Raw genomic sequence first — 19,374 nt, 5'->3', positions numbered from 1 at the left:
AATAAAAATACAATCAAGTTGTTTACTGGACACTCTGAATAGTTTTAGCTGAAAACAGACATTTTTCTGCTGAGAAAAAGACAACATATTTAAAACCAAAACCCAAAGAGCTGCACAGGTAAATCTTATGTTCAACAGATTTATTCTGAAACAATGCTGTGAATTGTACAACCACAACTGCACCAAACCTAACCAGTGTTAATGCCAGACTGGACATCAACACCAATAATTCTCCCTCAGTGTTCAGTTTTGAAGGATTCAGTACCATAAGTGACAGAAGTCCAAAGTCCCATCAACTCTCAATAGAAGTTGGCAACTGGCTTATCCAATTCTTTGAGAGGACAGTAGACCAGTTATTTAACAGTATTAAAGATAATATCTAAAAAATATATAAAATGGATAATATATTTTAAAAAATTGAATTATTACATTAGTAGCTTTTCAATAAGGGATCCAGAAGACAAAATAGAAATAGCAACAAATAACATACTATGTGTACAAGCATTATGGAAATCTAGTTTAGAGAAACTATTAATTTAGAAATTGGGAAATGCCAGAATTGGCAGCTACCATTTTCATAATAATGTCAAAGAAAAATGGTTTTGAAAGACTGGAAATGCACTCAAGACCTTTGCAGGACATCTGGGAGAAAGGAATCTTTTATTGACAGGGCTTTCCTCTTATTGCCCTAGCACTTCTGAAAACAAACGATTTTTGCTGAAAACTAAGAGTGGAAGGTATAGGGGCTGGAAAGCCACACAGAGCAAGCAAATAAAAAAGTAGCTCAAGAAATAAAAGCTATTAAAGAGAGAAAAAAGAAAAATAAATAGAAAAAAACAAGCCAACCCAAAACTCCAGGGAATTGACAACAGATTTTCATCTGTTTTAAGTAATCACATTTAGCAATGTCAGTAGGACCACAGGGATGAGGCCATGCACAGGGCTCTTGGAACCTCTTCTGTATAATAGATGGATAGACAAGGCACGATGAACAGAAGCTTCCTTCCTCCTCCTCTGGCAATATCTGCTCCCAAGCCACAGGCTAGTGCAGCATGGGCAGTGCCAGTGCCAATCTCCGAGGAGGCTTGCTATTAGGATTGAGAAAGGTGTCCCAGTAAGGGAGACTGACACTAGTACATCTCATCCAAAAGTCACCAGTGACACTCAGAAGGGCTCAAAGCTTTTTCAAGTCCTGTTGGCATCAGCTCCTGAGCCTTTCATGTTTAGTGTTGGCCAGGGACAACAGAGTTCCTACTTCTACCTGCTATTCTCTCTCTTGACCAAAAGTTTGCACAGTACCCAGGCATTCAAGCAGCTCACAGGTGCAAGTGAATTTATCGCAGGTTCTGTGACCAAGGGAGGTATTCTTTTTCCTCTGAAGAGGAAGAAGCAGAGGTACTTTTTTCTTCAGCACCAAAAAGAGCTTCGGACAGACAGAAACAGACCTGAGGCAAATCACACTCTAAAAATCACTTCCCTAGAATGACCTGAGCCATTTTTGACAAAACCATATAATTTCTAGAGTATGTTCATGGCAACAGATCAGTGGTCCTTCCCAGCCTGCTGTCCTTTCAGTTAAACAGACAATTCCTCCTGGGAACACTGTGCTGGTATTTGGGAGCATCTGCTACATGTCCTATCATCTAAATGCTTCAGAATTAGTTACTCAGCTGGTCACATGTGTTTGAGTTTTGATCAGCTGACGTCTGCAGTGCCCTGAGCCTGTACTTCTCATCAACACTTGGACATCGCAAGTTTGGTGGAATTTTAAATATGTTTGTCCATTCAGGATTTAAGATTTTCCACAGTCACCTGATACTGCTCAGTAAAATAACATAAATCAGCAGTGATTATGCAAACCTCCTGCAGAAATGTGCACTGACAACTATTAGAATATAAGCATGCTGTACAGATCAGAATCTTCCATACTAAGGCCAGATACCCTTCGGAGGAAGGAATTGAGTTAGAGAAATCTCTTACGCTGGCATCTGTCTAAAAGCTAAGTGACAAAACTTGAAGTAACAGATCTCTGCCAGCAATTTTTTCCCCTAAAGGCTACAATTAAGAAGCAGTATAGAAGGCTTTCTTCATGGCCAGTAATGTAATCTAATGTTCCCATGCCAAACAGCCTGTTCTTAAATAAGAACAACTAGCCCTCTGTATCAGTCTCCTAATGCAGATTAGTAGCTCTTTAAGGTCATTTCCATCAGTGCTAGCATGTCACACTAAGCCTACCACTTTCATCAGGCAGGAGTTTTGAAATTAAATTACATTGCTTACCAACATTAACTACCACCCGTGAATCTCTTTATCAAGAGATACAAACAGCACTTCGCAAATATGTCATGTTTGCCAGTCTTTTCATTATCATTTTTTAAAATTCCAGGTCACTTGAGTTTGTGTCCCACATGTAGAGTCACTGTTTTAAAATGCATTCACATAGCAGGTTTTAAAAATAGAAAGATTCATTTATTACTATCATTTTGTATGTAAAACTGATATACAATTAAAAACTTCAGTTAAATAGTTCCTGCCTATTCACTGTTGATCTCTTTCTGTACCAACATCTGTCTCCAGAAGAACATCCACCATAAATTTGGAAATCAGGGAAATTAGGAATTAGAAAATTAGGGGGAAAAAAGTCAAGAGTACCATTATGAAAGTAGAAGCATACCTCAAAATGGTGTCTGTGGAATGGAATACAGATCTTATTTTTACACTTTCCTATAATTATCCTAACAGCACTATGGAAAAAAAAAGTAATGCATTTGATATCTTATCTGTCATAAAAATATATGCTAATGCTTAAAAAACATAACATCTTTAATATAAAAAGAATAGATCAAAGAAAAGTTTGTGACTAGAAAAACACTAGCACATTTCTCAGCAGCCTCACATGGCTTTTCTCTTAATGTGTTGCTACAACAATTTATTGACACTGACATCTTAATATATTTGACAAAGGAACAGGCCAGTCACAAAATAAACATGCAGGGTTTGTTTTCATCCTTTTCCAAGCAGAATGTGGAAAGTCATTTACCTGCACACACAAAACGTTCAGACACATCTTTTAATTTTGGCGTAGTTTGCAATAGGCAAAACCCCCAGTAGTTCACACAAAAGTAAAAGCTGCCATCACCCTTTTTGTACTTGTCATAGAACTGCTACTAAATATGTCCTTGTTATCTTCTCAAGAGTACTTCATCCAGCACATTCAACACTACAGGTTTTTAACAGATCTTTTGCACTTTTTGAGATGGAACAAAGAACCACTTCTCCAAAAAAAGCCTTGCTTGCTTGTTAATAAAAGCCCATAAGACATACTGCACGAAGAAAGAGAATTCAGCATTACATATAATACCTTCTAGTAGTATTTTCTGAGTGTTAAAAAACCCAAAACAGTGTTTCCATAATTTTACTGAAGCGTGAAGTGCAGCAAGACTTGCTCACACAAAATAAGCTCTTTTTTTAGGAGAGCCAACAGTTCTTGAAGACAGCTTAAGAAAATATAACCCATAGCATAACCGAAGAGCAAGCAAGTACCTTAAAAACTGCCTTCTCATAGAATTAAACCTTTTACATGCAGGTAAAAAACAAACTCCACATAAACACAAACTACTTACCTTACTAAAACCAGGTTTGCCAAAAGCTGCATTAGTCCAAGGACTAATGTCCAAGCTTCAGTCAACATGTAACTTATCTTCAAGAAGTCACTACATCTCCTGACATTAGAAGTGTGGAGAGAGCATACAAGTTATTAGCTGTCATTTTTCATAGGTACTTGATGGCTTATAACAGCCAAAAATTAAATCAAAACAGCCTCACTGCTGTTGAGACAAGTAATGCCCCACCTTAAGCTTTCAGTCTTCATAAGTTTGGGTGCATTTGCAAGCCTGCTCTCATTTTCTTCCAAGAATTAATGAAACGGATCAGGACAGGTAATGTACCTCAGAGAAATAGTTTGCAATCAACATTTTTAACAGTTTAATTACCAGCTAGCAGTATGCAATCTTACTTATCAATCCTTCCTCACAAACGTTAACATGTGTGTTCTATCCATTCTCTTTCTCTCCTTAATCGAAGCAGACAACAGTTCTTCTCATTCTCTTTACATGCAAGACTTGGGGTTCAGTTTGCATAGTTTCTCCAGTTATAGCTTGGCATCTGAACCACTGTAAAATGAGGTCAATTCCTGAAACATGGCTTTTGGTAGACAACATTGTGTCTGTTATTTAAAGGAAAGGATCCAGAGTTCAGAGCTGGAAAGAAAGCACCTGTGCAGCTGAACATTTTGCTAACCTTTGAAGCACACTGCTAACCTCTGTACCTTACAATATTAAATAAAACAATATTAATAATATTAATATTAATACATTAATATAAATACACAATATTAAATAAATATTAAATAAAACACTCTGCCTGAGTCTTAGAATGCCAGAATAAGAACTCAAAAACTATTAAATGTTTGGGGATTTTTGCTTTTTCTCAACCCCCCCTTTCCAACATCCTCCTGACCATCTACACAAAAATTGATGCTTTTAGGGCAGGAGATCCACTTCCAGCAGGACTCCAGCTGCCTCCTACAGTATTCTTCAGTCAACAGCAAATATTTTAGCCCTCAATTTTTTTTTTTTTTGCCTGCCAAATATTCAAGAAACAATAACCACAAACTTATTTGTGCAACAGATTCTCATTCATCATGCGTTCATTCGATGAAAAATTCCTTTTGACATTTCAGAAGAGAATAACTGGTTGCAGTTTGAAGGGGAACAACAGTACTTGAAATTCTGAAATCTTAACTAGATTATTTTTCTTTTTCCGAAACCAAATACTATCTTTTGTTCTCACTTATACAGAAACTTGCTGGGAAAGGGAGGAGAAGGTTAATCACCTCAATTAAAATCAAATATTTTTGAACATGCTCAGCCAGTGTGTAGCAGGATACTCTGCCTGGAATGGGGTAAACCAACTTGAACAATGCCCTATTTGCAAAGCTATCCATGCTGCTTTTGGTGTTGAATAATGCTGAAAGCAGACTGACTCATCAGCTCTAAAATTAATCATCCTGAGAGTGAGGTGAAGATGTTGTTGGCCTGGTAAAGTGCCTGATAAAGGAACAAAAAAGTGATACTACTGATAACTTATCTAAAACTGCTGAACTGACACAGCTGGCCTGCAGACATCTGACTGACCAGTCCCACTCTTTAATGGCAGGGTCTTCTGAAATCCCCCTTCTTGCAGTGTGTGTGGAGGTCCTCCCTTGAATTGGGGTTGCCCCTCAAGGTTACTCCTCAAGGCTGAGCAAAAAAGATTTCCCACAGTCTTTGGTTTGGATCAGTAACATCAATCTCTACTTGGTTTTGCTGGCTTTCCTATAATTACTTTGATATAATTGCTTCAATATTGCTTTAAAGAGTGCACTAGACTACACTACTAGTTACAGTTTCTACACAGTGCAGTAAGTAATTCTGATTAAGATATTGTAGTCTAATCATTATCATAACAAATGAAATATTTTATATAAATATATCTGGTTTGCCATTCTTAATTCGGCAGGACAAAGTTGTACAAAGGTTCAACTACACTTGTATAATCCTTGAGACATAAACTGTTGACCAAGTCTGGGGCTAAGATTCTAAGATGTGGTCTAAGCCACATCTAGACCCCTCTCTAGGGGAGGAGGTCAGAAAGCAAGGGGGTGCTTTCTGCACCTTGTTACTCAGCTAATAAACTTTGTGTGAGGCTCTCATTCTGCTCGTGGCACAGCATCATGCAGGTGACATGGTATGGCTGGGCGTGGGACATTCCCATGCGAGGTACCTGAAGGAGCCTGTGGGATAAGTGCCCAGATATGCCAGACAGCACGGATATGGTGAATGTGAAATCAGAGCTAAAATCACTGTAAAGCAAGTAACGATTCCTTCTACCAAAAGACAAGTGCTAAAGGCTCCGAAACCAGAGTAGACTTCTAGATAAAAATAGAATATTTGGTTACAAAAATAAATCTGGTTACAGGTACACCTGTGCAAGGTCTTTTAGACTGGAAAACCTTTGTTGTTTTCTTCAATTATATTTGTGCTAAGAGCAAATACTATCACTACCTGCAAAGCTGTCTCTTTTCTTAGGCCACATGGCTACAAACTACTGCTAGAAGTGTGGGGACATACAGTCACGAGCCCTGCCAACAATTTAATATGCACAACGTTGCAGGGACACTGACAACTTGATGAAGTAACTGCACGGATGCCATTACTGGTTGTGAATTCACACATCGCATTCCCCTCACTCCCGAGCCTGAGACAGACAGACGTGGTTTATATTTAGTACCACAAACACACAGAACAGGAGCAACTCCTTGCACTGCACTTAGGATCACTGACCAGTGTCCACTGTCATAAACAGCCGAGGTACACCAAAGCCTTTTCACAGGATGATTAAAACTAGAGAAAAAAGGCTGTTGTGCACTCTAGGAAAGTTATAATAATGGCAAAATATTGATTTGAAAGCCAGCAATTTTAAAAATGAGGCATGGTTAAGCATTGCCCATGACCTGTGTAATCAGGCTTTAACAGCTCAGAGCCCTCGGGTGTGTGAGAACAAACCCTTTTCCCTGTGCCTGATTCCTTGGATTAGGGTCGGAAACAGTTAATGCTTCCAGCTGAACGACAGCTATACGCCCACCCAATAAATCACACAGATGAATGGTAACTTATCTGTCCCATGGTATTTTGTTCAAAGTTCACGGCTGCTCTCAGGAAAACAAATCAGCAGTGAGTACCTGTTAAACTGAGCTCTTTATTTAATGAACACTGCTAATGGCACACATACTAGCATTTGCTCTCTGCTTTTATAAATTTTTTTAATTCTTTTCTAACAGACGCATAAAGAAATTTTTCAATAGAATTGGAGGTGGCAATTTTGATCCTGAAAAATTATTATTCTTTTAGGATAAATTCAAATTTCACTTAAGACATGGCATCCGTGCCCAGTTTTCACAGCCAACAACATTATAGGATATATTGTACCTGGTTTTTCATGTGTAGATACCAATAAAATTTCAGAAAAAAAGTACTATGCAAATAGTAAGAAGTCAAAAACATGCCTTCAAGTAAGGAAAGCAGGTTTCTTTTCCTTGGGCATTATCAACATGAGTGAAAAGCAGTCAGAACTCCTAAGCAGTATTTAATGCCATTGATATTTTTATGATCCAACCTGTTTTCCAACTAAAAAGAAATATCATTAAATAAATGTAATATTTTTAATGTCATTAGAGTGAAAATATTAAATAAGTTTAAGCACAGAACAATTTTTTAAATTACTTTAATAAAACCAGTTTGTGATTAACAAAGTACAGTTTATTTGGACTGAATTTGGCAGAGCTAACATTTAAAATGGACAAATATTGTCAACTTAAAATGTCAAGAAAAGCACAATACATTATTTCCTAAAAGTTATGTTATCCGTATCAAAAGGAACACAAAATAAAGGCTTTTTGTAATTATTCAAACCTCTCTCTTTAAAAATATTTTGCTGTGAGAAAGCTCAATTCTGCAACACACACAAAGATTTCCAGAACTGCATTCCCTCATGGATATAGTCACGGGGATAAGCAGGAAACTAAAGTAAACTTCCACTATTAAGCTTGTGATAATCTCTATGAAAAACTGAAATAATTTTTTTCTGTATTTTTATTTACTTTTTTTCTGTGAATGTTATTTGCATTTCTCTGTTTCTTGAGGTTTCACTCTGAAATGCCCATTTATTTTCAAGACCAAGCAGAGAATGTGTAAAACAGATGGCTTGCCAGAAGAGGGAGCTCAAATTAGTGTTTTCACTTATCAGGCTAAAGCAGCACGTAACTGTAGAATTTAACAGTGAAGGTACTTTTAAAACATTGATGAGAGACTTTGATGTATCATGCCTTTAAATTAAGGTAACAGTTTAGCCACTCTGGTTGGCATCTGTAGTAATGGCAGTGTAGGACAGAGTTAAGATAAATGGCTCTCTTAAAACTGAGCCTTCACACTGCAGCTGATATCTGAAGAAAAAAAGCAAGTTGCCCTGCAGTTAAAGCCCTCAAATTCACCTCTTTCCCTTTGCTCATCAGGCACTCGGAGGCATTCTCCCCAATGGGAAACAAAGCTTTGTAGGCTTCTCCCAATTCTTCCTGTGAAGTCTCAGTACACACACCACCTAGAAAGCCTCCAGCCCAAGAGACATCTTCAGGTATTTTTAAGAACAAACTGACTTACACCTTTCTTCTCTCAAAGAAGAATTAGTTAACTCAGGCTCTGCTTTTGCCTCCTTAGCTGCACTCTCTGCCAGTTATTCTACACCAAGTTCCTGCCGTGCTGCTTTATAGAATTAAACCACCACACAGTCACTAATTTTCTATTTTCCTGTCCACTACCTTTAATATAACATATGTTGCCACAGCTGTGCATGTGGACAAAGAATACAAAAGCACATCTCCTTGAGGTGATTCAGTCTGTGTTGGACTAGACATGATGAACCTGGTGGACAAATAAATTTGCACCAAACAGCATTCAATTATTGGTTTATGTGCTATAAATAACATATCCATTTCCACTTAAGGTTTTCAGAAGTTTAGTGTCATAATTCTTACGAACAGTAACAGACAAACAGAACTGGGAGAATGGTACTGCCAGAGAAATCTGGGATAAAGTATACAAGCAAGATCCCTTCAAGTAGCTCATAAGTGTGGAAATTGGTTTATAAGTGTATAGAACATCACATCTTATAAAAATATTTATATAATGGCAAGAACACAGCCTACAGAAGTGTGAGAGAAGAAGGCTATGTTTGAATTTTATGTCAAGACAATGAAACCAACAGAAAGGGAAAAAATATTTTTAAAAAATATCAAAATGACAATATTAACAAAACAAATCTCACCATGTAAAAATCCATAAACAAGACGAGTTCAAAGGACTCTACAAATAAAAAAAATATATCATAAAAGTCTAAGAATAAGACATATATTTTCTTTGCCTTCCTAGAACCTAATATTTAAACACAAGGTTATTCTTTCAGACCTTAAATAACAGTTCTGCAAGTCTCTAAATATTCTTGAAGAAATACCTATGTAGCAGTTCTGGACATTAGAAACATATAGATTAAAGAACCAATTATATTCCAACAATATAATTAAAAATTAATTTCAGCAAAAGAACAAAACAACAGAATAAATTAATAAATACAAGTCTGCAGGAAGGCACAGAGAAAAGTACTCAATGCAAAAATGAACAACGTGCCAAATAATAAATATTTATTTATTAATCTCATGGCTTCTTTGATGGCACTGGATTCCTCTCCTTCCGTTTAGCAGCTTTCTCCATTTTAAGCTGAAACAAAAAAAGACACCAGCAGTGGTTCAAACACCGATTTGCAAGTCAGTTAACAATGCAACATTAAATTTCTACATCCTGTCACAAATTTACCAGAATGGCACATACAGTGGAGAGAGGCACAGAGCATCATTATCCCAACCTAGCACTGCTTACATTTGCACCGCAGGACAAAGGAGCACTTCCATGGTGCTGCAGCTCCTCCCCTATTCAAACCAGGGCTGCCTTATCTCTGATAATGGCAATCCAGGTATTTAAGTATCCCTCAAGGCCAGTGTGCCTCACAAATGTTCATGGGTTTATCTTCATGTCAAAGAAAGGTAGAGCATTTTTATTACAGATGTCTAAGAGACACAGTTAGACGAACCAGTACACACAAAACCACAGGAATGGTGCTGAACCGTCATCTCAGTGTCCCCTCACTGACCCACAAGGTCATGACTTCCTCTTGTAACATTTATTTCTACACAGCAGGCTCTTAGAGAGTGGTAAAATTTACCAACAGATACACATTTCACTCTGCCACTTTGTAGCAAAACTATAAATCCAAACAAATAGATCTGCTGGTTTTAGAAGCTCCAGTTTTTCTCGAGTATTGCTACACTAGTGAGTGAAATTATATTTAGAGCAATTACATAAAAAGTATGCAGAGAGTTTTGCATCTCATCTAACACATACGCTGCTATCAAAAATGCATGAAAAAGAAAAATTAACATGCTTCTTCCCACCATAAAATAATATCGAAAGGAAACAAGTCCTCATTCCTCATTTGGATGTCCACAAAGGAACTCACTGTAAAGCAATCCTGTTGCTGGTCTACACAGAAATGCATTTTAAAACACTTTTCCCTGTTTGGAGGCTTGAGGTTTCTATCTAAAATTCCTACTACCTTTCTAAAAGAAAATAAAATTTTGGGGAGAAAAAGACAGAGAAATTTGAATTTGATATTTTCTATGAACCGATGTAATATATGTAACATCTGTATGTATTTTGTGATGATTTACAAAACAAAGAAAATTATTTAAAATTTCACAAATCTAGAACAGCTTTCTCCTTAACAAACACCTTGTTGCAAGCAGCAAGCTAAGCAGAAAAACAGTTTAGATTTTAAAACTTAATTATGCCACATCACCTCAAAAAATAATTCTTTAAGAGTTGAGACATACTTCAGCTGAGATGATGAAGCTAAGTGGCTAATGTGGGGGAAGAATAGGTATTTAAACATATGAATAACCTACACCACAGGGCATTTAAATTAAAGATAGTCACTAGGGTGGAGGAGGCACCTCTAACTGAGTGATACAGATCATCTAACAAAGACAGACCAGATTTAGACCAACTTGCACAGACATCCATTTAAAAAAAAGAACATGATAAAGTTTTATAAGTGAGGTAGCATACACACAGTCCTAAATGTCACAGGTGAGTTTTTGTGAGTTTGTGCTATTGTTCCTTTTTGCCACATAGTAAAATGTTTTGGTTTTCTGTAACAGAGTTACCTCAATCAAAATCTGCCTAGTTAAGGTAAATGCCATTGCACACATGACTGACCTCTGAAATCCTGTAATGGCTCATAACCATATTGAAAAATTAATGTTAAGAAGCTAGCTTTCTCAAGAATTGAGAAGGAATTATATAATGCCTCTATATGCCACTTAAATAATACATTTATCGGTTTTAGACATCCTCTTGTGAAAGTGTATTTAAATTAAGCAATAAATGTAGTAACTTGCCCGTTCTTGATAACGTTTTTCAAAGTAAGCCATGTCATCAGCTTCAGATTGTCTTCCATGGGAAACTTGCCCGGTGGCACTTGAACTACCTGAAAAACAGCACATAAACAAAAAACAAAACCCCTTTCTTCATTAATGATACTTTCTATTTCATTAGTGATGTTTTACATTTGGCAAAACACATTTAAAATGGGAACTCACCTTTATAGGCAAGTACAAAACCCAGCAGCTTGGACTAAAGAGAAACCTTTTTAGTCTAGGCTTGCACCTATTACAAATTGTCTTAAAGGAGTTAGACAGTTATAGTGATTGCTATATTGTTGTACTAAATAAGAGGCATAAAATAAGCATAAGTAATCCATAATCTCATGAAGGAAAACCTTTCTGGTAGAAGGCAGTTTCACAGGATTGTGCTAAATATGTAACCCATTCAGATTTGATGAGATTCTAAGAGGAATCAAGAATTTTCAAAACTGGTCCAATGAATACATTACACCATTAATGGGAAAGATAACAAAAACTAAGAAAAAAAATATTGAAGGTAAAAAACACACCACAGGCAAAAGTAGCAAGCATGAAGTTATTCTAAGCATTTGAAGTACATGAATGCTATACTAACTTTTCACATAATGAGGCTTCAATACTAATTTTAATGCCTTAAGCATCCTTCAATTCATTCATAAAATCAATTAACTTTTTATTAAATTCCTTTTGCATAACAGTATTATCCTACTTATACATCACCTGCTATTTGTGGGATGGTTTGAGCAGAACTAGAAGGCTCCTGAAATGCTTTTAGAAATGGGTGATCCATGCTAGTAATGGGGGCTTCTAAAAGTTCAGCAGAAGGAGCACCTGATAGAAAAAAGTTGAATGAAAACAATAATTAACTTCAGGAGATATGTTCCTAATATACGACAGGGTCAAAACAAGGTTACAGATTCATATCTACAACCCTCAGTGCAGACCCTACAAACTTGAGTTAACAAAAACATTACAAGGATGGCTTCAAAAGGAATGAAAAGCTTTCTTTCTTTAATTACTAAAGTAATGCTATAGTTTTTAAACTTCAGACAAATCCAGGAATCCAGATCAGAATTTTAAAAAGTATGAATATGTAGCAATAATAGCTAGAACAGTATTTCAGGATAAAACATGACCATTTTTAAATGACACAAAATCACAGAGCAGAAAAAGCATCAAAACCAACTAACATATCTGTGGAAAAGTTCTACTAATTACCTCTTTTTTTTTATGATGAATAGCAATTAACCTTTGAGTTTGGAAAGAAAAATGTTGTAAATATATAACCAAGAAATACCTGGGCAGTATTAGACTAAAGGACTTATAGAACTTGGAAGTATCAGGTTACGGAAAGTATTAGAAGTTACAGGTTCTCTCTAAAGGAAATGCTGTATCTCAACCAGAAGCAACTGGGTTGAACACCAGAATTGTTGGTAAAGAGTTTTTTTATCAATTCACTAGAGGAAGTTGGACTATGTGATCTCTTAACACCTGAGGAAAGGAACAGTCTTTCTGCAGTCCTACTCCTACTGATCTAATTTGCCTTCAGACTTTAAAAATGTTTTGATTTAGCACTTTTCAAAACGTAGGTGGAGAATCAACATTTCATCTCAGGCACATACCTATTCCACTGTCATCGAGCCTCATGTAGCCTTCTGCTAGAGAACTGAAACCAGTCAGTCCTCCCATAGCAGCATAAGGAACATCCTGCCCCACGGGCTTGCCTTGGGCTAGGCGCTCCTCTTTCGTTTCCACAACTGTTTCGTGAGCATATGCTGGCTGACCACATGCACAGGTGAAAGAGCTATGGAAGCCTGAACACTTGGAACCTAAGAAACAAATAAATGTGTGAGATGGGGATGGAAATTAAGCATCCAGGTGCATGAAAAGTTATATAAAAGAGAAATGACAACTCTTGGGATTAGATCATGAGGGCCACCCAGTTGCAGGATCTTACTGAGCCAAGTTTCAAGTACCTCTGAGAATGTACCTTACTGGATCTTACTGAGACAAGTTTCAAGTACCTCCAACTTTCTGAGCAGCCTGGACCAATGTGGGATCAGAAATTTCTGATACCTAACTGTGTTTCCTATGTTGCAGCTTGTGTCCATTGTCACTAGCAACATCCACTTACAACAAATAAAAGGAAAAGAAGTTTTGACACTGGGTAAAGATGACGACCTGACAGCATTTTGGCAGCATTCCTTCCAAAGATGTATAGCAAGTGCCAACGTTGCATGGCTAAGAATCTTCATACCACACTTTGTTACACTAATCACAATTTAAATTTCTTTTAAAATTAGCACAATTTTCTCAGTAGCACATAGAGACTGTGGAAGAGCAAAATCGGTTCTACACAAGAGCATCATTAGACTGACTTTCACAGTTTTTTTAACCTTACACAGCCACAGGATGTAACTGAAATAGTTCTACAAATGTCATGTGACATTCAGAAACAGAGTAAAGTGACCTGTCTACCCTAGCTACATCTAAAACTGTCATCAAAGCCCCTCTGGAACAAGATGTGACCAAGAAAATGAGGAAGTGGTGTTGCAAATGTTTCATTATACAAATTACGCTGCTTCCAGCTAACAGTTCATTTTGTGGAGTGCCTTAAAAGATTTCTTTTAAGTCTTGTGTAACATGTTGGTCACATTCTTGAAGATATTAAAGGCTTTTTCATTTCATTTTGAGTACGCCTTAGAAACAGAATTTGTATTTGGACACAGAATACAGTATATGCAATATATATAGCACAACAAGCAGTAAGATTTTCAATTATAACTTATCTATCATGTCAGATTTATCAACACTGTACAAGAATAATGCCATTACATTAAAACAACATAAGTCCAAAATAAAAGCAATTCTTGGCACTTCTCTGTAAAGTCTGTGAAGCCTTTGGAAGGGTCTGGCATTTTTGAGGAACACTAAAAGAAAGGCATAATATAAATTAATATTGAAAACACGGTGTTCTGTGGGTTAAGTCTGAATTACCCAGCTGCACATTTAAGATTTTCCCATTACTTAGTGCAAATTCTTGAAAGGCTGTCATATAGATATTTTATGGTTTATTCTGTGGGATATGATTGTCAACCACCAAAAGCTGTTTACACTTTTTTCTGTGCAAAATAGAGGCATTCCATCAAAGAAATTTAATAACACTACAGAACTCTAGCAAAAAAACCCTTCATCTTATGTAATTTGAGGTTTCAAACTAAAACATCTTGATGCATTATTTATTTTCTGTGGTTAATAATTTCTGCTGTTTTATTACATTAACCTCAAACAACTGTAGCAAAAAGCTTCCTCTTAATCCCTTCTCTAAGATCTTGCTGAAATTCCATTTCCATTTGCATTTCTGGACCCACAGTCTGTATGTTCAGGACCTGCTTTGTTAGAGTGCTAACAATAGTATTATTTGGGAACAGAGTGCTACTTCCTGCTGAGTTGAGAAAAGATTTTTTAAAAAATTAACATTATGATCAACTAGGCAATAGAGGAATGGAGATCAACACTTCTCTCTCTCAAACTACCAAGTTCAGGTAGAAAAGGCACATGCTTGCAGCTAGAAGTGACAAACTGCAAACAGGGTGCTTTCATACTTTCTAACTTCAGGCATCTGTCTCCACAAGCACCCATCAGAACCATTCAGAGATTTAAACTCCTTCACAGGACCTGGAGAAACTAAGGATGTTGTTCTAAACCCCCCTGAGCAAAGGGTGATGTCTTCCCACTACTCATCCTTCCTCTAGGATGACAATACACCTCAGTGCCAAGCGCAGCACACACCCAACACCCTGGGCAGGACACAGAACCCTAACGCGCTGCTCCTGCGGAGTTGCCTGGCAAAGAATGCTGCAAGCGCAGCAGGAACTCACAGGAGTTGCAGGGAAAGCCAGGCGCTGCGCTGTGCTGATCAGGGAAGTGCTTGCAGCGGCAGCGGATGGGCTGGGTGCCATTCAGGGGGACAAACTGGTAGGACTGGCACGGACAGCGCTTCACTCTGCAAGGCACACCGATAGGGCGCTCCTCGGGAAGCACCTCATAGTCTGTTTTGTGTTGTTTATACCTGAAAAGGGAAAAAGAATAACTTCTATAATTTTTTTAGTATTTATCAGAAAACTAATTGAAAGGCTTATAATTTACTTCACAAGTTAGGTTTTGAAGTAGCTTTAATAATATTATTTCTTGTTAATTGTTAATTTTCAATGAAATGCATTATATCAGGTGCTTTTACATACATTCATTACATAAATACCACATCTCCTTATGTTTCATTTTGAGAGCCCTACCAGAATCAATCTGATCTCAATCTGAACTATATTAACTCACGCCTTACAGCTGAATTTATTGAGACTAAAAAATCATTTTGATCTCAATACATTGAGATTTACATTTACAAACAGTTCTTATTATTTAAAAACTAATTTTCTCAACCCTTAGACCTTAAATAAACTTGTCTAAGTGGCACTGTAATGAGCCTGGGAATATTTCACATTTTCCTGGGTTTTAAAATACAAAATTGTAAAAGAAGAAACGCTACCCACCGGTGAGTGCAAAAGCACAGTGTCTCTGGTCCCACAAGCTTACAGTCCATGCCAGTTGGTGATCTCCAGCTCACATACAGCCTGTTCTGTAGCCGAGCTGGCAATACTTTTCTTTTGTACTCCTCATATTCCTCAGGAGTAAAGAGCTTTCCTCCATCATCATCACCCACAATTCTGTAGATATGTCACCAAAAAAAGCATAAGAAAATTAAGACAACAAAAATAGGTTTCTCCAGATATTTTTTTCCCAAATAATATGTAACAGCACTTTTTCTGTAAATGCAAATCAAATCTTGGATTTCATATTACTGTTCTAGTAATTTAACAGAATTATAGCTGATTTTTAGAGAACTTTTTTTTTTAATAATGCTCTTTTAAAAAATTTGCTCTGGTGGACTGAACACCAGTTCTAAGACAGAAGGAAAAAATTAATAAAGCAAACAGCCAAGGATTCTTTGGGGAAAAAAAAACAATGATCATCAAGGGTCATGTAACCAGCCAGCTCTGCCTCAGACTTCTTGACTGACCTCTGGCAAGTCATTTCACCCATCTACACCCAACTGTACTGCAAATTTATATCAGGACATTAATCTTAGTCTGGTCTGCATATTTAACTGCAAGGAGGTAACCACAGCACCACCAGAGTTACAAACAACACATCCAAGTTGTCTTCTGATTTGCAAGTTTCCTAGTTTCTGTAGCTGAAGTTGGTACGCCACAATTCAGACAGGCCCATTTGTTTAAGCTATCACTGTGTTCAAATTCAAGATCCCTGAATAGCTGGAACTCTGGAGCAGCATCCAAATTCTGCATTTATGTAAACAACTGATGACAATAAATAAAATCTGTGAAATATAATTGAGACTTAACTGCAGCACTTACCTGTGCTGAAAGTGATTTTATTAATGTCTATAAATAATTCAGGTATTATTTATTGGATGTGCTAAAACATACTGAATGAGCGCTTCTTTGTCAAATATTCTGTAGATCTGTGTATTGCCAGCACTGTGCACCGCCAGAATAATGTGCCAACACAACGCTATCATTTACATGTCAACCCAGCCAACACCCACTGAATCACTGCACATCTTATGTAAGAAACACCACTGCGCCTTCCTCTGGTGTTTTACTCAAGGTTTTCCTAAACTAAATTAAGATCTCAGCACAGCGACTGTGCTTATTTTTGTTCAGCCTTTCGAGAGGACCGCTGACAAGATTAGCAAAGACACACAGCAGTATAAGGGATTTACACAATGCAAAACTGGGAACTCGTGATGCACGGAAGTCCTTGCGTTCTGAAAGAGCAGCACGGCTGGCAGATAATCAAATAATGGTTTGGATTGGAAGGGACCTTAAAGACCACCTAATTCCAGCGCCGCTGCGATGGGCAGGGATGTCACTGCCAGAGCAGATGGCCTCTGGAGGCACATGGCAGAGACACGCTGCCGGGCGGGCCGGGATGCGAGGGACGCTGCGTGGCTCCGCTGCTGGCAGCCAAGGCTCGCAGCGCGTCCTCAGCAGGGCGCAGCAGCCGCGGCACCTCCGCCCGCGACAGCGAACGTGTGACTCAGCGAAGCCGCCGCAGCCCCCGGAGCACTCAGTGCAGGAGGGCCGGCGGCGAGCATCCCTCCCGGAGGAGCCCCTGGCCGCGGGCCGGCTGCAGGGGATGCGACACGGCACCCGCGGGCCGGCTGCGAGCGCCCGGCCCCGCCCCGGCCACCCCCCGCACCGCCCGGCCCCTCACCGCCGGTACTCCGCGTACTCCTCCAGGGCCTGCGCGTCCACCTGCAGCCGCTCCATGCCCGCCGGCCCTCCGGGGCAGGGCGCGGGCAGCGGGCAGCGCCCCGGGAGCGCCGGGCCACGCCCGCGCACGGAGAGCGGCAGGCGGGAGGCACCGGGGACAGGCGGGGGACAGCAGGGGGAAGGCGGGAGGCACCGGGAGACAGGCGGGGGAAAGGCGGGGGACAGGCGGGGGACAGCAGGGGGACAGCAGGGGGACAGCAGGGGGAAGGCGGGCGGCTCGGCTCGCCCGCAGCACGCTCCGCAGCGGCGGCTGAGAAACGTGCGGGTGCGGGAGGTGTGCGGCGGCCGCGGGCACGGCCAGCCCCGCGCCACCGCGCTGTCCCGGGCGCTCGTTACCCGGCCAGTCACACACCGCGGCGAGGCACCTCTTTGTTTTGTTCTGGTTTGCGCAACGCAGCGAGCTAGGTGGTAGCCCACATAAGGCTAGGTCATCAAAACTTAATTTATACATTTTAACGAATTCATTGGCTACAAATTGCATAATTTTTCTACTAGTATTCAAGGCCCTGTTTGCTAGTCATGTCTCACTTCTCATGTCTCACTTCTCATGCCAATTGGTACACAGGCACAGTTCTGCCCATTTGGGTCTGTTTTGAGTAGGTGGTAGCGGTCGCCCACAGCCAGAATTACCATTCCCCCAGTTACTGCTCAGTTCTGCTGGCTTCACTCATGGTGGTTCTCATCCAGACAGACCATTCATTTTGGGATTGTCTTCTCTTTTCCTTAAAATAAAAAATTAGGCAAGCATACAACATTCACAATGCTCAGTCATAACTGTCCAGCTATGGCTACTGATTAACAGCTAAAAAAAATTGCGAAGTTTTATTCAGATCTTGAGGGGCTTGATATCAAGGACAGGACACACATGGTGTGCTCACACTCCCCGGGAAGGCAGTGCCCCCTTTGCCCCTTGGGATGGACACTCTCCCTGAGCAGCAGTGCCAGGGCACAGACACACACACAGAGACAAATAAGGTGCCCCAGAAAGACTCCCACAGTCACGGGCGCCACCAGCCACACAGCACATCACATCACCAAGCCCTCCCGGTGCCTGCCTTGCACCCACATTGCCCTCTGCTGCTGCTACTATTTAGACTACCACGTTTCTGGTGGGTAGGTGAGGGGTATTTTTGGTTGGTCACTGATTCCTCTTTCTTTACAAAACAGAATGTATGGTCCATTATAAAATGCTTGTTTTGTTCATAATTCAAGACTACAGGAGGGCAACTTTGGGAGGTACTCATAACCAAATACGGTTCTTAGACTGGCAACCTGCAATTCCCAATTCCTCTCCATGTGCCACAATCAATGTCACCATATTGGAACAACTCCTCCAATGTGTTTTTAGTGAATCCACCACAGGCTGCTGTTTCTAATACTGCACTATCTGTGTAAATTGACTGCTTCCCCTCGAGACAAACAGAATGGCCACAAAGTGACCAAATACATGAAGGAAAAATGTAGTACATTTTCCCTATCTGAGCTTTAGGAAATTGGTATTTAAATTGTGCTCTGCCTCCTAGCATAAGCTATGAGCCTTCAGACTGTCAAATGAGATCCAAGAGGAAGAGCATTTTCCATGCCACACAATGATACTTCCCTGGCAAAAAAAAAGGTACAGCAATTCAGGAAAATCTCCACGTTGTTTTGAACTGGGCAAGCCACCAGCAGTGCAGCAGAAGGTGAAGAGGACTGACACAAGGACCATGGCAATGTTTTGCCAAAACATCCCCCGGAGAGATGGTAAACAACAGGGACACTCTCAGGTTCCCACCAGTATCCAAATAAGGTGATAGGGCATATGGTCTGGACATTTGTCCTGTGGCTATGCCACATGTATAAGAAATTTCAGCAGAGCAGGCAGCACTGCAACACAACACACACGTTCTGTCA

General features: G+C 39.5%; 2 protein-coding genes across 2 annotated transcripts in view; both read right to left on the bottom strand.

Annotated features, from left to right (window-relative positions):
- STK31 (serine/threonine kinase 31) overlaps positions 1-5,814 on the bottom strand; it is a 32,060-nt gene extending 26,246 nt beyond the window's left edge. The window contains 4 exon segments of the mRNA XM_085049826.1: positions 1,667-1,796; positions 2,543-2,598; positions 3,626-3,678; positions 5,723-5,814. Of these exon segments, the coding sequence (XP_084905952.1) occupies positions 1,667-1,796; positions 2,543-2,598; positions 3,626-3,678; positions 5,723-5,814 (331 nt within the window).
- A 3,452-nt stretch (positions 5,815-9,266) lies between these two features.
- On the bottom strand, positions 9,267-17,583 carry FAM221A (family with sequence similarity 221 member A). The gene is made up of 7 exons (XM_085050929.1): positions 17,423-17,583; positions 15,679-15,852; positions 15,010-15,200; positions 12,751-12,957; positions 11,849-11,959; positions 11,105-11,193; positions 9,267-9,368 (listed from the first exon to the last, which is right to left on the bottom strand). Exons 1-7 carry the CDS (start codon positions 17,476-17,478, stop codon positions 9,306-9,308), a joined length of 891 nt encoding a protein of 296 aa, XP_084907055.1. The 5' UTR covers positions 17,479-17,583; the 3' UTR covers positions 9,267-9,305.
- Between the last annotated feature and the right edge of the window lie 1,791 nt (positions 17,584-19,374).

This window comes from Lichenostomus cassidix, chromosome 2 (genome assembly GCF_008360975.1).
Source record: "Lichenostomus cassidix isolate B80296 chromosome 2, HeHo_3.0, whole genome shotgun sequence".
NCBI classification, from domain to species: domain Eukaryota; kingdom Metazoa; phylum Chordata; class Aves; order Passeriformes; family Meliphagidae; genus Lichenostomus; species Lichenostomus cassidix.
Note: the sequence above shows the minus strand (reverse complement) of the source record. Positions and strands in the feature narration are given on the sequence as shown.

What these genes read in the sequence shown, in the direction of transcription:
- FAM221A (XM_085050929.1), bottom strand. Translation starts at nt 17,478, where the DNA reads ATGGAGCGGCTGCAGGTGGACGCGCAGGCCCTGGAGGAGTACGCGGAG. An exon ending in GAGTACGCGGAGTACCGGCG is followed by an intron (nt 15,853 to 17,422) that starts GTGAGGGGCCGG and finishes ACATATCTACAG; the next exon opens with AATTGTGGGTGATGATGATG. An exon ending in TGGCTTTCCCTGCAACTCCT is followed by an intron (nt 12,958 to 15,009) that starts GTGAGTTCCTGC and finishes TTTGTTTCTTAG; the next exon opens with GTTCCAAGTGTTCAGGCTTC.